Genomic DNA, 14,080 nt, shown 5'->3' on the forward strand with positions numbered 1-14,080 from the left:
TATTTATCTAAATTTCTTTGGCATGACAAACTTAACTTCTAATAAAACCAAAGCAGATGTTAAGAGGAAACAAGACTTTGGCTGTTCCTCTTTGAAGCGGAAGCAGATATTAAGAACTGACTAAGAAATCTAACTTTCATGTAGAAAATTAGAGGTATTCTGTTTTGTAGGACAGACAGAGATATGCTGCCGCCAACAAGGCCTTGCTAAGTTAAAGACATCCTCTCGGGGATATCCTCATTGGTGACAAGCTAAGCTAAGACATGGTGGAAATCTTTAATGGGTCCTCTGACTGTGAATTGGTTTGGGACTTAAAACCATAGTTCTCTGCAGAACTGGATATGAGGGAATACCTGTGCTCATTTGGAGGGTCATTCATGAACTAATGACTGTATCTGTTAGATGTTTATACCATTAAGATCAAATCAAGACAAATATTAATTTACCAGGTCCCAAAATTGAAATGGATGGATATAGAAAGAACAATAGGACAGTATTGAACCAACGGGCAAAGATGTATTACTATTCAAATAATGAAATGGTTTGGTGACTGTGGAAGCAATATTGAGACTGTAAATGTTCTGTGTACATCTTAATTTGTTTTAAAGATGATTAACACTAAATTACTCAGGATCTTTAATACAGTTTAGAAAGCAAACCTATTTTGCTGGTGGTGTGGTTTTAGATTTAATGTCCATAGCATAAGACTGACAGTGGAGTAACATAAAAGTATGCTTTACGAAGAGGGTGTTCAATCCATAAATCTAAAGACTGAAAATAAAACACTAAGAAATACTAAGCGGCAGAGAATCAACAGATAAAATAATACAGTCTGACATTTGGCCAAGAAATTACAGTCTTTGTGAGCTTGGTGAATTTTACTTGCCACAGATACCAATGGTATCGGTCCATATGTATCTCCGGGTTGTGTTTAATATGTATATAGTTGTGTCTAGTTGCCTGGGTAACAAGAGATCAAGGTGACAGGTTGAGTTTTTCATGGGTGGTCGGGCCATCCCAAATTGTGTGTGGTCGACTATGCGTCTGTTACCTTCCTTTTATTCTCCTAAGCCACTAGGCACAGTTTTTTGGCAGACAGTAAGACACTACACAGAGAGATGATGGAGAGGCTGCAAATTGTCCTATTTAATGAATTCTGCATAGGATTCAAGGGTTGTGCCAATGCACTACCTTGCTGCTCTCTAATATAAACTGTCGCTGAAGAGGAGGCTGCTGGTCTCAGTCACAGGAATATAGCATAGTGACGGTGGTTACAAACCTGATGTCCTCTGCTTGTTTTTCAGACAACGAAAGGATGAGCTTGAGCAGAGAATGTCTGCTCTGCAGGAGAGCAGGATGGAACTGATGGTGCAACTGGAAGGACTGATGAAGCTGCTGAAGGTAACCAAGTGTGACTATGGCCCTGAGAAACAGTAGGAGATGTGGAGTACCAGGACAGGGAAAGCCCGGCCGGGGAGCGGCGGCACAGGAAAATGGGCCCAATATGATGTGTAGCAAACCGTAAATGGCCAAAGGGGGGAAGTGTCTGTAGAGAAGGGGCAACAATGGGAAGTGCAGTTACAAAACAGGTTAAAGGTGGGGAGTAGCAGTACAAAACGGCCCCAAACGAGGAGTGGCAGAGACGCGTCCCAAAATGGGGGTGGCAGGACAGAATGGCCCCAAAATGGAGTGACAGTGCCAAAGTTCCCCCAGATGGGGAGTGGTGGGACAGAATAGACCCCATATGGAGAGGCAGTGTTTAGGTTACCACAGAGGAGGAGTTGCAGGACAGAGAGGTACCCTTTGTAAAACATTAAAGTGAGCACAAACAAAGATACACTACAATAAAATGGTCTTTCTTTGGTCTATTTCTGATTATTTTTGGCAAATTTACACATGAATATTTAGGTACAATGCGCCGGGGGGGTCGAAATAGTGGCAGCACAGATGTATTTGTATGTGTAATAATGTACAACTCGAATTCTGCTTCGATAGAATGTATTTGATGAATAAACCTAATGCAGTGTCAGGCACCCACCCTGTTTTTAGAGCTGATTTTCAGACATAATTAGAAAGAATTACATTTTGTTAAAGACGTGCAACTGTGTCCAAACGCAAATAGTGGGACAGTTAGAGCCTCACATTTGTTTGATAGGCAACATTCTAACTTTTGTGCTGGTCCAACCTTTCCACAGGAAGAAGAGCTGAAGCAGGGAGTAAGTCCAGACCCTCTGGTGTAGGCCAGACTACCTTTTGAGCCCATCTGCACCTTGCATTGGTTGTGAATATTATTGCATGCTGTGTTTGCTTTTGCACTGGTGTGAGAGTGAAAACTAAGTAATCTGCAAAGCTTAACGCCAACTCTAGTAATCACAGTTTGATTATTTTGATTAATAATTTATAGAAGCTTCAACAATAAGAATTCCCGGTGACAACTAGAAGGAAAAGCCGGTCTTCAAAATGTACTTAGGGTAAACAATAGATCAATCTTGAGTGGTATCTCGTCTTTGTGTCTGTCTCTTTAAAGGTGTAAAGTTTTGTTCAACAGACTCATCCCCAGTAGTATGAAAAGCTCAGTCAATTATTTCTGTCACTACTTGGCACTAACTGACCCTTACGTTAGGAGACTATCTGAATATCACAGATTTCTGTCAGTGTTCCAGAAGTAAAAAAGATACCGACTGACTCCAGTAGAGAGGCGTTTTTCAAAATGGCTGCCATTCTCATCTTCTTGCCTACTTCACAAGCAGATGGGTCACAGGCCATGTTCAAGCATTGCGTTCATTGTTTCTAAACAAAATGTCGCCCAATACATAAATGTTGCCTACAAATCTGTTGCCACCCATTGCCTAACGGTTTCCTAAATGCCCATTTCTCCCTCTGGTTCTGATTCTTCAGCATTATAGTGGCGCCTCCCCGACCAGAATCCTTCCTTACATCTCTGCTTTGTCACCATCAGTGTTCGGCAGCGGTTTGGATACTCTCACTGGCATCTGCAGTACCTAACAATGATTAGTTAGAAACCGCAATGTACATCTGTCTTTAAGGAGTGTCATGTCACATTAAGGACACTAGGACCTTGCATATAGTAATCCTTCCAGGTTCACAGCAAGGGCATTGGATACCACTTCCTGTCCAAAGCCTCTACAGAATGTGACAGAGAGGAACTGACGTTATACTATAGGACAGAATGGTAGGAGACGATCTCCCCAGAATTAAAAGAACAACTGTATTAGAGACGGTGCTACAGAGTTAAAAATTAATCTTATATTTACTTGGCTTCATGCCTTCAGCTCCTGGTGCACTTAGAACACCACATCAAATTCCAGCTAATGTAACACCATTTTACATAAGCCTTCGGTTATCAGAATTGATGCATGCATACCAAAATCTAAACAAAATGCAAAAAAGAATAATGATAAATAGATTTGCTGAAATAAAAAAGATGGGGGTGGCAATTCGACCTAATGGCCTTTAAAGATCTGGGATCCAGTTGGATGTGGTTCTATGCCAGAGAAAGCTAAGAAGTTTATTACTGGAAAAGCAGTTACACAACAGATGATAAGTAGCATACTTTAAAAGCCACACCAGTTATTTGGTTAAGAAAGAACTACCAGCTCTGTCAAGGGTCGGATACAATTGTTTACTAATTGTTCCATTATTTATGTGCTTTGGGAGTTTCTAGGCCTGGTCATTTTTTAAAAAATACCCTGTTTAACCACAGAGCCTATAACAGGTTTCCAGTTTTGTATACTACCCAGTAGTCAAATACTCTTCATCCTATTGAGACATTGATTTCATTCCATGGACTACTCCTTTTAGGCTAGATGACATGTCTTCCTTCATTGATTCAAGGCTATATTCAGGGTGTGGCTGCTTTTTTGTATAATATGTGTAGGTTTAGAATATTGTTTCAGGCTGTCTCCAAGGCTTACTAATTGTTCCATTATTTAGGTGCTTTTGGAGTTTTTAGGCCTGGCCATTCTTAAAAAAAAATACCCTGTTTAACCGCAGAGCCTATAACAGGTTTCCAGTTTTGTATACTACCCAGTAGTCAAATACTCTTCATCCTATTGAGATATTGATTTCATTCCATGGACTACTCCTTTTAGGCTATATTACATGTCTTCCTTCATTGATTCACGGCTTATTTCAGGGTGTGGCTGCTTTTTTGTATAATGTGTGTAGATTTAGAATATTGTTAACAATAACCTTGTCTTTTTACCCAAAATAGTTTGGCTTTGCTCCTCGTGCCTCCTATTTCCTCTTGTTTCATTCCTTCAGGGTCGCCATAATTTTCTCATTTTGAGTAGCAGTTTTTGCAAGTGTTCTCCCATTTGCTTTATCCCTACCACCCTCTCGGTCTTAAACTCCTTAGTCTGATTTCTTTCCTAGGGAGGTATCCTTACTAATGAAACCATATAGATCTTTGTGTTTATGGTAACAGCAGATCTACTTGCAGAAAGGCCTTGGAGACAGCCTGAAATAAGGCACAATAATGCTATTCAAAGATTGCTTGCACCTCTAGCCTCATATTCTCAGGGTGTTAGGCTGTCCAGTGTCCAGAGGTTGTCTGTATTTGCATTGCCGGTGTCATGGGAAATGACAAGCGTGGTGCTTGTGATTGATTGTATGCAGTAGTTAACAACACCCTTGAGCCTTTCTGTTTGCAGGAGTGGATGAATACCCCTCTTTATTCCCTCACATGCTGCTGAGGGAAAGCACTTCCTCTTAGCTAATGTTCCAGTGGTTGAAGACCCTTGGTAACATCCCTTCTGCTTTCCATAACAGTATTTTCTTTTTGTTAGGACATATGAGAATATGCCTCTTACGCTCATTTTCCTTGGGCTTTTGAGCACCAGAGATGACTTGTTCTTGAATGTCCCGTCAGAGTACTTGAGTAATTTTCTTCTGGACTTTGGCCATTTACCCAATAGGTATGTGGTAGAAAATGGGTGTGTTGGCAATGTAGATGTGTGCAGTGGTTATCCTGACTAATCTCTTAATATATTTCAGCTCCTTGAGCTGGAGCATCGTTGGGTTGCCCATACTATCACCTACCTGAATGCACGGTGTCCCCAAACGCTAGTGGTGTCACCAGTTTTATGTGACAAAATGTATTCCTCACCCTAAAACTGTGGGATTTGTCCCAGAGTTATTGGTACCATTTGCTATCCACATTCTCCTAAACTCTTTAGCACCTTCTGAACATTTATTATCATTATGTCCAGCATGTTGTTTCTCGTATTTCTTTAACACGGTCATCTTGCTGTGGTGCCCGCGTACTGCTGCAAGTGTTGGAACAGCTGAACAGACTTTTACTCCTTAGGTGTTTTCTACCTTCTAGGCTTTGCATGCAGCCACTGCACAGAAAAATCCGTTCCACAAGCTTATGATTAGGAAAACTGAGAAGTTCATTTTATGTATTTTCCGTTAAAAAATGTTGAGTGATATTTCCAAGCAACATTTCAAATGTTCAGATACATTAAAGAGCTCATGAGTCTGAAGGAGTCACAGATTGGATTGCCAGCATGTTCTGTGAAGCAGTGCTTAATTTGTCATCAAAGACGTACAGGCTGCTTCAATTAAATGTGCAAACTCTGAATACTGAGGCAGCCTAATCCTGAGGCCATCTCGGGCCTCTTTGATCCATTTAAAGCCACTCCCTGACCCTTCAGCACACTCTTTCAGCTTTCTGCTGTCTCCCATTGTGAAGGTTTTTCGTTTTCTCTTCCTCCGTCTTTCACATATGTGTCTTTTGCTTGCAGCAAATGCTTGAGGCAGAAGAATAAGCCCCGGCCCTCAAAAATAAGTGCCGGTGCTCAGCACCGGAAACAACAAGCACAAATTAAGCACTGCTGCGAAGCCCCTCAGCAGAGCAAGACATATGTCCCCCGTCTAGCACGTTCCAAAGAGACTAGTATTCAAGAGAGCCAACCCGGTTTCAGTAGGGCCAGAGATGTGACAGAAGCCCTCAGTAACCAGTGTCAAGTAATTCTACTCGGGATTAAGCTCCTTCAGTTACTATAATTCTTCCTAGTGACTCTGGTGAGTGAACCCATCTGAGCGCAGCACCCTCAGCCGTTCAAGCAGGCCCCTGGCCATCGACTATTTCCCCTTCTTCGGGCTGGATAGCTTTTCTGCAGTTCCATAGTGGAAGCCGTAGTCTGGAGGCAGTGCTGATATCTGGAAACTAAGTGTGGCATGTAATAGTAGCTTACTCCTAGTCAGACGGCACTCTGGTTTGAACAGATGCAAAGTAATCCCCCTCTATGGGCTATTCCGTGCTCAGGAACTAGCACCTAGGGTTCAATCTGCAACAAGGTCAAATACTGCTGGACAGCTTGAGACACTTGTTACGCAAACGTGTTTTGTTTTTACAGGCTGGTTAAATCCAGACCGGATCCCCGTCTTCCTCCAGCATCTGAGACCCTTCTCTTAGGCAATATCGATACCCTTCTCAAGTTAAAATAAAACACCGACCCTCCACCTCCGTCCTTTATTAAGGCTTCCTTGAAGTATTACAGAACTAGTCAGTCTGCGGCGGGGCCGTTAGAGGCTCGTGCAAATGGCCCCTCGTCTGGGTAAGACCACGGTATGGCCGATGCACATCTTCATTCACACCGTAGTCCTCTAACTGATTGTGTTGCCACACGTAACTCAGGTTGACAGTGCACTGTTCATGGGCAGCTCCCTGACAGCCTGGGGGTTGGCTCCGGACGGACCGCGGCTCGGAGTGGTCCAGCTCGCAGTTTGTACGATTTTGACTCCAAGTAAAGACCAGTACTGTAATTACATTTTCTAGACACTTCTCTGACGAGGCGCAGGGCAATTCGACCATGAGTGCTGTCCAATTACAGTACCAACCGGCCCCTGAAGGGGACATGTTGCAATTTCTGACTTTCCTTCTGGGTTCAGCAACACGTTTTCAGTGTTGAACGGGTAGTTTGAATGAAAGGGTTGGAGCCGGCATCTAACGGTCACCTCAGGCCTGCAGCCGTTTGTATTTGTCTAGTTACGTCCTCTTTCCTGTGAAAGTGCAAGTGAGGCTGAAAGGAGAGCGCCTCGCGCCGCCTTGGGTGGAGGGACACTGGTTAGTTCCCTGGTTATTGACAGCTGTGCCGAGAGCTCGTGACTATCGCCTGCAAAGCAGAGAGCGGACGCTGGCCAGCCCACGTGCAGATGATGGGCAAAATGGTGTGGCTGGGAGGGACTAACAAGCAGGAGAGGGGTGCCCACCTTCGAAATTGCTGTCTGCACCCCTGGCCTCAAAATTGGGACAGTCTAGTATCAGCGAGAAAGGGAGCAGTGAAAATACGAGCAGTGTGGAATCCTCGCAGAGTTGAGAGTAATCCCTTAAGAACCTGGGAGATTATCCAAGCAAAAGCTTCCAGCTGCACAGCGCTGCTTTAATAGTTATCAAACCATTTATCACTCAAAAGCCAACAACAAAAACACCATTCAGTGGCATTTGTGATACCACCAAAACCAGGCGCTGCCTCGTCAACATTATATTTACAACCTTTTGCTTTAGAAGCGGGAGTGCTTCTGTGCACATTCAGAGGCTGCTTTCCTGACCTGCCTGCTGCTTGTTGATTTCAAACTGTGGGGCACTTTGATTGGTCGCCCGGCTTGGGCTCTGGTGCACCTTTGGCATTTCTTGTGCGACGGAAGGGCACAGTATGATGATCAACAGTGCCAGCCTGGCGCATAATGTATAATTAATTGGCCTGTGATTAAGTCAAACATTCACGATTCTGTCACTGGAAAGTTACATTCAGTCACACCCTAATTCGAGGGATGACTTGTAAAACAGCTGTCCCGAAACGTTGACCTGAAAAGCACTGCTCATAAAGGCTTTGACTGTTTTCAGTGTGATATGTTTGGTGTACAAACATTGTGTTTCTAAGCAGCAAAGATGTAATATAATGATTATAGTGACAGGAAGGAGGCAGGAATATTATGCTAGGGCATACTTCTCCAACCAGTAGCTCATGAGCTACTGGTAGCTCTCCAGCTACCTGCAAGCAGCTCTCCTGTGTGTTGCCAAGCCTACTAAATTTGGAGCATTTGCTTGGTTGAATCAATATATGTGTACCAAAATTGAGAGTGGATTCAAGAACTAGATTGTTTGTATTTTCAGCACTTATAAGCTGGTGTTTATAGAAAAAAAGCAAAACTACGAAACAATATTTAAAACTGATATTTGAGGGATAAATCATGTGTCATTTCGGAGACCCGTTACTATCATTATTATCTTGGTGCCTGGGGAATGCAGATAATGCTGGTACATATTACCCATGTAGTGCCACTTCAAATGAACAAATCCTTTTTAACATTACTGCTGGCAACCGTGCCTGATGAACTGAGATGGACCCTGCTAGTAATGCCGCAAATGGTGGCCACTAATATAATTTGTGGTCACTATCACAATGCTAACAATATTGGTAGCTCGTGGTGATTTTGATTCAACTTAAGTAGCTGTTATTACAGAAGAGGTTAGAAAACCATGTGCTGAGGGCACAGAATCCACAGAGAGAGCACGCAAAGATGGCTACTAGGAAGACACAATTAAAAAACATACAAAACACGATAAATTGCTGAGTGGAGGATAACTTTGGCCTGAGGAGTAAGTGGGTAGGTATCAGAACCCATTCCCACTCATCTACTGCTTCCCACCAAGAAAATAAAATAATGAAATTTTGATATTCTATATGAAAGCACCACAGAAAAGATGAACAGTGTTTCAAGGGTGAGGTTTCACTTTGTGGGCGTATGAGACTCAAGAGTGGGCCTGAACTGTTTATGCTCAAAGCGCTAATTCTGTTGGTTGGTTACCTAGGCCATCCGGAAGCCATACTTCCTCTCCAGAGCATCAGTTAGGTCTGTTGAAAGGAAGGCAGATATTTTCTGCATACAAATGTAGCAGTTACTACATTTTTTGGAAGTCTAACTACATCCACGAGTTATACTTTGGGAGCAAATGAGTTCCGTTTCAAAAGACAGAAGCCATTTATGTGTTGCGGTGCCAAGTAGAATCTTCCTGCCTTCAGGGTTCAAAATAAATGATGACGAGGTTATATTTGTTAGGATCAAAGAGGGAGAAAATGAGGGAAACGTTTACCGGGAAACATTCAAGGTCTGCATATCTAAGAATATCAGAGCTAGAACTGATATTTTAAACACATTGATTTATGGAAGTCGTTGCCTGCCTCTCTCATACAGGTGATCCTTTTTTGGTTTTCTCTGGCTTTAAATATGTCACAACAGGGCTTCACTGGGGCATTTGATGAACAGACTGGAGTGACAAGCTGCACGACAGATGCCGCAGTTCAATATTTTGCCTAATTGGCCTAACATTTGGAGGCACAAAGAATGCTCTTGTCACTTACCAGAAATCTTACCTTCACCGAGCCCTCCTGTTTCTCATCTCAGTCTCCCATCACAGACTTACCCTTTAATTTGAATTTAAAAAAATGATGGCCCCTCCTTTAGTGACAAGGGTGTACATGCATGCCTTCTATCCTGCATGCACAATTCATCTGCCAGAGACACATCCTGCAGTGAAGGGAGTAAACCAAACACAACAACAAAGGGGGTGGGATACAGTGTGATGAAGATGGACAAGTAAAGAGGGCATTACCAGTTTTCCTGCTTCTTCATCACTGCCCTACCATTCTGTGGATTTACCAGCCACAGTCATGTCTTCTACCAATATCATCCGACAGATGCGAGCAAGTCATGTATCAACTAAGATACATGCTGGACATTGGAGCACTGGTTCTCACACCACTGAGGCAACCATTGGTGGCCACAAATAAGTGAAAAACATCTACTTGCCAAACTCAACCTCTGGCCACACACAGATAGAGAGTGCATGTGCCACAACCCAGTGTATACCTAGGGAGGAAAGGATCCAGCAACGGCAGCCGGCATCATTCTCTGTAACCAGCACCTAACCACCACGCATATCACATATTAGACATCTTCAGCATCCTTGTAACCAAGACCAAGCCAACATCCCATTGCCTTGAAATCTGATCAATGAGCAGTGATTAATACAACCAATCAGGAAGGACCATGATAATGGTAGCCTGAAACAGAGGAAACATGTCTAGTAACAAAGACAGTACTACCAAAGAAGACAGAGAAAGGAGCATTATTCATCTCTCTCATGAATATGAATGTCAAGTGTAGTCTCTGTACAATGAAGCAATTACTATGAATTAATAGTGGCACGTTCCATACACTCTGTCAAGAAAATTATCGCTTTGTAGTGCTTAAAACCAATCACACCCCAAACACAGCCAGGAGCATTCCTTTTTGGAAACATTACTTGAGATAACTTGCCCATGATAGAGGCCAAGCCTCTGATGTCTAGAGAAGATCCTGCCATGGCCTAAAAGGCAATTTCATAACCCCAGCAGTCAGTCACTTTCATTCAAGTCTTAAAATGGAAGCACAAGAAAAATGCAGGAGTTCTTAAACTCAAGCAAGTTAAACAAATTAACTCATCACAGTGGGACAGAAAAAAAAACATACTTCATCGAGAAGGGGGGCATTCCTAAACTCCGCAAGACCAAGACACTGTGCCATAGTAATGTGGAATTAGCAGACCATGATGCATTAATGCCTCACTAATTCGGAAAATTAATGTCTCACTGATGTCACAGTCAGTGGCATGACCACATTATCAAGTAGTAACACTAACCTTTTCATATAGAGACAGTGTATACTGCTTCAAGGCACTGCATACAGATACCACCATGAAAGAACTCCGTGGCACTCAGTTCATGACAACACGCTGGATCGACACTGCTAGCGCTCACATCTTTGCCTTGCAGGCCACTTCCAGGCAGCAGCAAGCACTCGGTCCACACAGTTGCCACATCTAGCACCCCCAGTGACTAATTATGGGTAAATAGCAAAATGCCACTGATAGTTGGGAACATTAAAAAAATAACAGGCAATTGGATATGATATCACATTACGCCGTGCAGCATTCCCCACCTGGGGGAAACCATGAAACTGTCGGCGACAGCCTGATTGCTCCTGGGATCTGCTGTGAATCCCGTAGAAGTCATAACTTTGCTTGACATGTTGTCCTCCTATGGCCAGGGCGTTGTGAATGGGGCTCCCTGTGTATCGTGTATGAGAGTCACTGCGGCAGAATTCGCCTTTAAATCGTGATTTCTGCGGTCCTCGCGATGAAGCTCTATGTGACAAGTCTGCTGAGTTTGTGTCTGCAGGGTTGCGGCTTTAATCTCCGTGTCCAGCGCTCACAGAGGTCACTGACGCGGCATCTAAAGGCAACTGGTTAAGATAATTGACTTAAAAATACGACGTTCTTAAGCAACTGCCTTCACATTCTTTTTTTTTTAAATTATGCATTGATAGAAACCCCCCTTATTAAAGTGCTTTAAACACGGCCAGTTGTGCTCTCTTCCGGGAGCAGGTTTGTATCTGCAGTTTTAAAATAAGCATGATAATCCGGTAGAGGGCGCCGCTGCATCGCGTTTGGCCATACCTCGTGCCTATGGTTAGATCACAGATAGTCGGAATTCAAATCTGCTAAACCCTTTCACAGTGAAAGAAAGGGAATTTTAGAATCTGTCAGTCGGGATAAGCGGAACAAATACTGTAAAAAAAGATGCCGGGGCCAGCTGTTATTCGCGAGGACCCAGGATTATTCATTCTTCTGTGCAGAGGTTTCTTTCGCAGCCCCCGTGCAGTGTGTGGCAGCAGATTGTGACAGGGTGGCATAAATCAACTCCAAACGGTATGTGGCAGCGACAGCGCTAAATCACCCCGCAGTGGGCCCGGAGACTAGAGTCGGAGTTATGGCCTTTCCGAGGCTGACAAGACTATTCATCTTACTTACAATAAATGATACTTTTGTGTGAGCTGTGTTAGCCCTTAAATCTTCTCCATACGTGTTTCTTACGGAGCCCCTGTTAGCAGGGTGTGAGAAGTGGGCAAATGAAGCGCTTGAAAGCAGAAAATAAACCCCGAGAAAGGCATGGCGCTGTGATTCCGAGTGGAACGCTGTTGTGTGAGCTGCTAACAGCATGGAGCTTTACAGTGTGTTTAGTTACATTAAACGTGTTAACGGAAAGCAGCTGAACGCAGAACGAGAATTTAAATTGAAAGCATCTCGGCCACAGGCCGCCCAGCAGTGCATGCTTCTGTGCCCTGGCCTGCAGAGCTAGTTGTGGAATTACTTGCTGTGACTTCCGTTGCGCATCCCTCGACAACCCAATCACAAAGCAGTGTGTTCTTCATAAACACCAGATGCTAATAGGCACCGTGTGTGTGTGTGTGCTTGGGGTTTCCGCCCTTGTAGCCTGCATGACTGTACTGCAATCACCAACCAGCTTTACAACATAACATACATGTGCCAGCGCTGGCAGGGCAGCTTGTTTTTACACAAGAAATGAATGGCATCATTCTTTTGCTAATAAGACTCCAGAGATGAAAAAAAGGGGGTGCGGGGCCCTGCTTGCATAGACAAATGAGATGATTTCTTCCTCCTGTTCCATCCCTCTCCACACCTAACACTAACACAGAAAGCACTCTGCCCGTAAGTACCCTTTGCTGAAGCCCCCCTTGGCACCCCTTTCTGATTCTGCACAACCTAGCAGCTCTGCATACCTGCCTGCAGCAGTAAAGATGCTTACCTTTGGTGCCCACACCACACACCGCCACAAGGTGATGCTGGCAAAGCCAGTGAAGCTGTGCAGGACCTACATAACAACTGCCCTCGCTCACACGAGAGAATCCTGATGTTTTTGTAAGCTAAAAAAAAAATATTTATTTCAGCTTTCCTGCATAAGAAAATCCTCCAACAAGTTAATGAGGAAATTAAACCCACCCGTTTTTTTGCCTTAAATCTCCCTCTTAGTAGTTCTGTCACACCAAAGCCAAAAGAATCTTAGCTGCGAGGGCAGAGACAGGCAGGTACAGAGATCTGCACTGAGATAGATGTGCCAGTCTGGGCATGGGAGTTAGGCAGACCATTGCAGTCCTTCGGCGGCTGCTCGCTGGCACTCAGCAGCGACACAAGACATGTCATGGTTCATAAGATTGGGACACCCGCCACTGCAAGCATCGAGACAATTTCAACCTGTGCATCACTTGCCATTTCTAAGACGTCACTAAACATGGACCTTTTGAAGCCCTTTAGATGCCCGGCCACAAATGTTTGTAACAATATTTCAAACCTTCCGCACACTGATTGCTAGTCTGTCACTCAGTTAACCAGCATGGCAAGCTCGAGGTTTCTGTCTACAGTCTGTGGCCATCCTTACATCCACCCTCCAGGTGATACCACTGTATGGAACTGGGTGGATGGAACTGAGCCTGTCACTCCACATCTGGACTTTAAAACATGGAGTACTCCCTGGGGGACATTATTCAAGAGACAATCTGGCACTTTGATAAGAGATGAACGAGAGGTCACCAGTGCCCTGGTCACTGCCTTGGTTGTTGGGGCAGAAGATAAGACATGGAGGAAACTGAGGCTAGTGTTCTTCTGCTAAGATCTGGCCTGTTCAAGCAGAGGAAAATACTCAACAATACAATAAGAGGGAATGAGACCCTTTTTTTGACAAATGCAAGATGTTAAGAACCACACGCCCTTGTCTGAACATCTCAGGCTTTGAAGACATATGGATCCTCAAGGAGTGCGAAAAACCCAGAAGTATTGTTGGACGCTCCACTTCCTGTATCTGCACTTCGCTCTTCTCTTCCTGTATCCGGACTAAGGGCCACCGGTGAGTATTGCCTTCATTAGTTAGTTTAGGACTGTTCAAACAGTGAGACTAACATGCATTGCTACTAATGAAAGATGAGGACTGCCAGTCTCAAGTAGTCTGCAGAGAGGCCTTAAAGTGGGACGAATTCATTAAATTTGAAATTCATTTAAAGTGACTCAGCTAAAGGGTAATTCTGAGTGAACGCCTGGTCTTACTGAAGGAAGGGCATAAGATCTTAGTCAAAGAGGGGGAATAAAGTACCTTCAGCCTAAGAGAAAAACACGCCTTAAAACAGCGACAGATCATGAGCAATTCACCATATTCAT

The 14,080-nt window shown here is 43.8% G+C and overlaps 1 protein-coding gene across 18 annotated transcripts in view; it reads left to right on the top strand.

The window, feature by feature from the left end:
• DTNA (dystrobrevin alpha) overlaps positions 1–14,080 on the top strand; it is an 892,688-nt gene that overhangs the window by 810,341 nt on the left and 68,267 nt on the right. For 11 of the 18 annotated variants that reach the window (XM_069220106.1, XM_069220107.1, XM_069220103.1 and 8 more), the window contains 2 exons: positions 1,305–1,401; positions 2,196–2,216. In XM_069220106.1, coding sequence (XP_069076207.1) covers positions 1,305–1,401; positions 2,196–2,216 — 118 coding nt within the window. The remainder of the gene's footprint in view (positions 1–1,304; positions 1,402–2,195; positions 2,217–14,080) is intronic. The other 7 variants (XM_069220108.1, XM_069220115.1, XM_069220116.1 and 4 more) reach the window with 1 other exon arrangement.

The sequence above is a fragment of the Pleurodeles waltl genome, chromosome 2_2 (assembly GCF_031143425.1).
Source record: "Pleurodeles waltl isolate 20211129_DDA chromosome 2_2, aPleWal1.hap1.20221129, whole genome shotgun sequence".
Lineage (NCBI taxonomy): Eukaryota > Metazoa > Chordata > Amphibia > Caudata > Salamandridae > Pleurodeles > Pleurodeles waltl.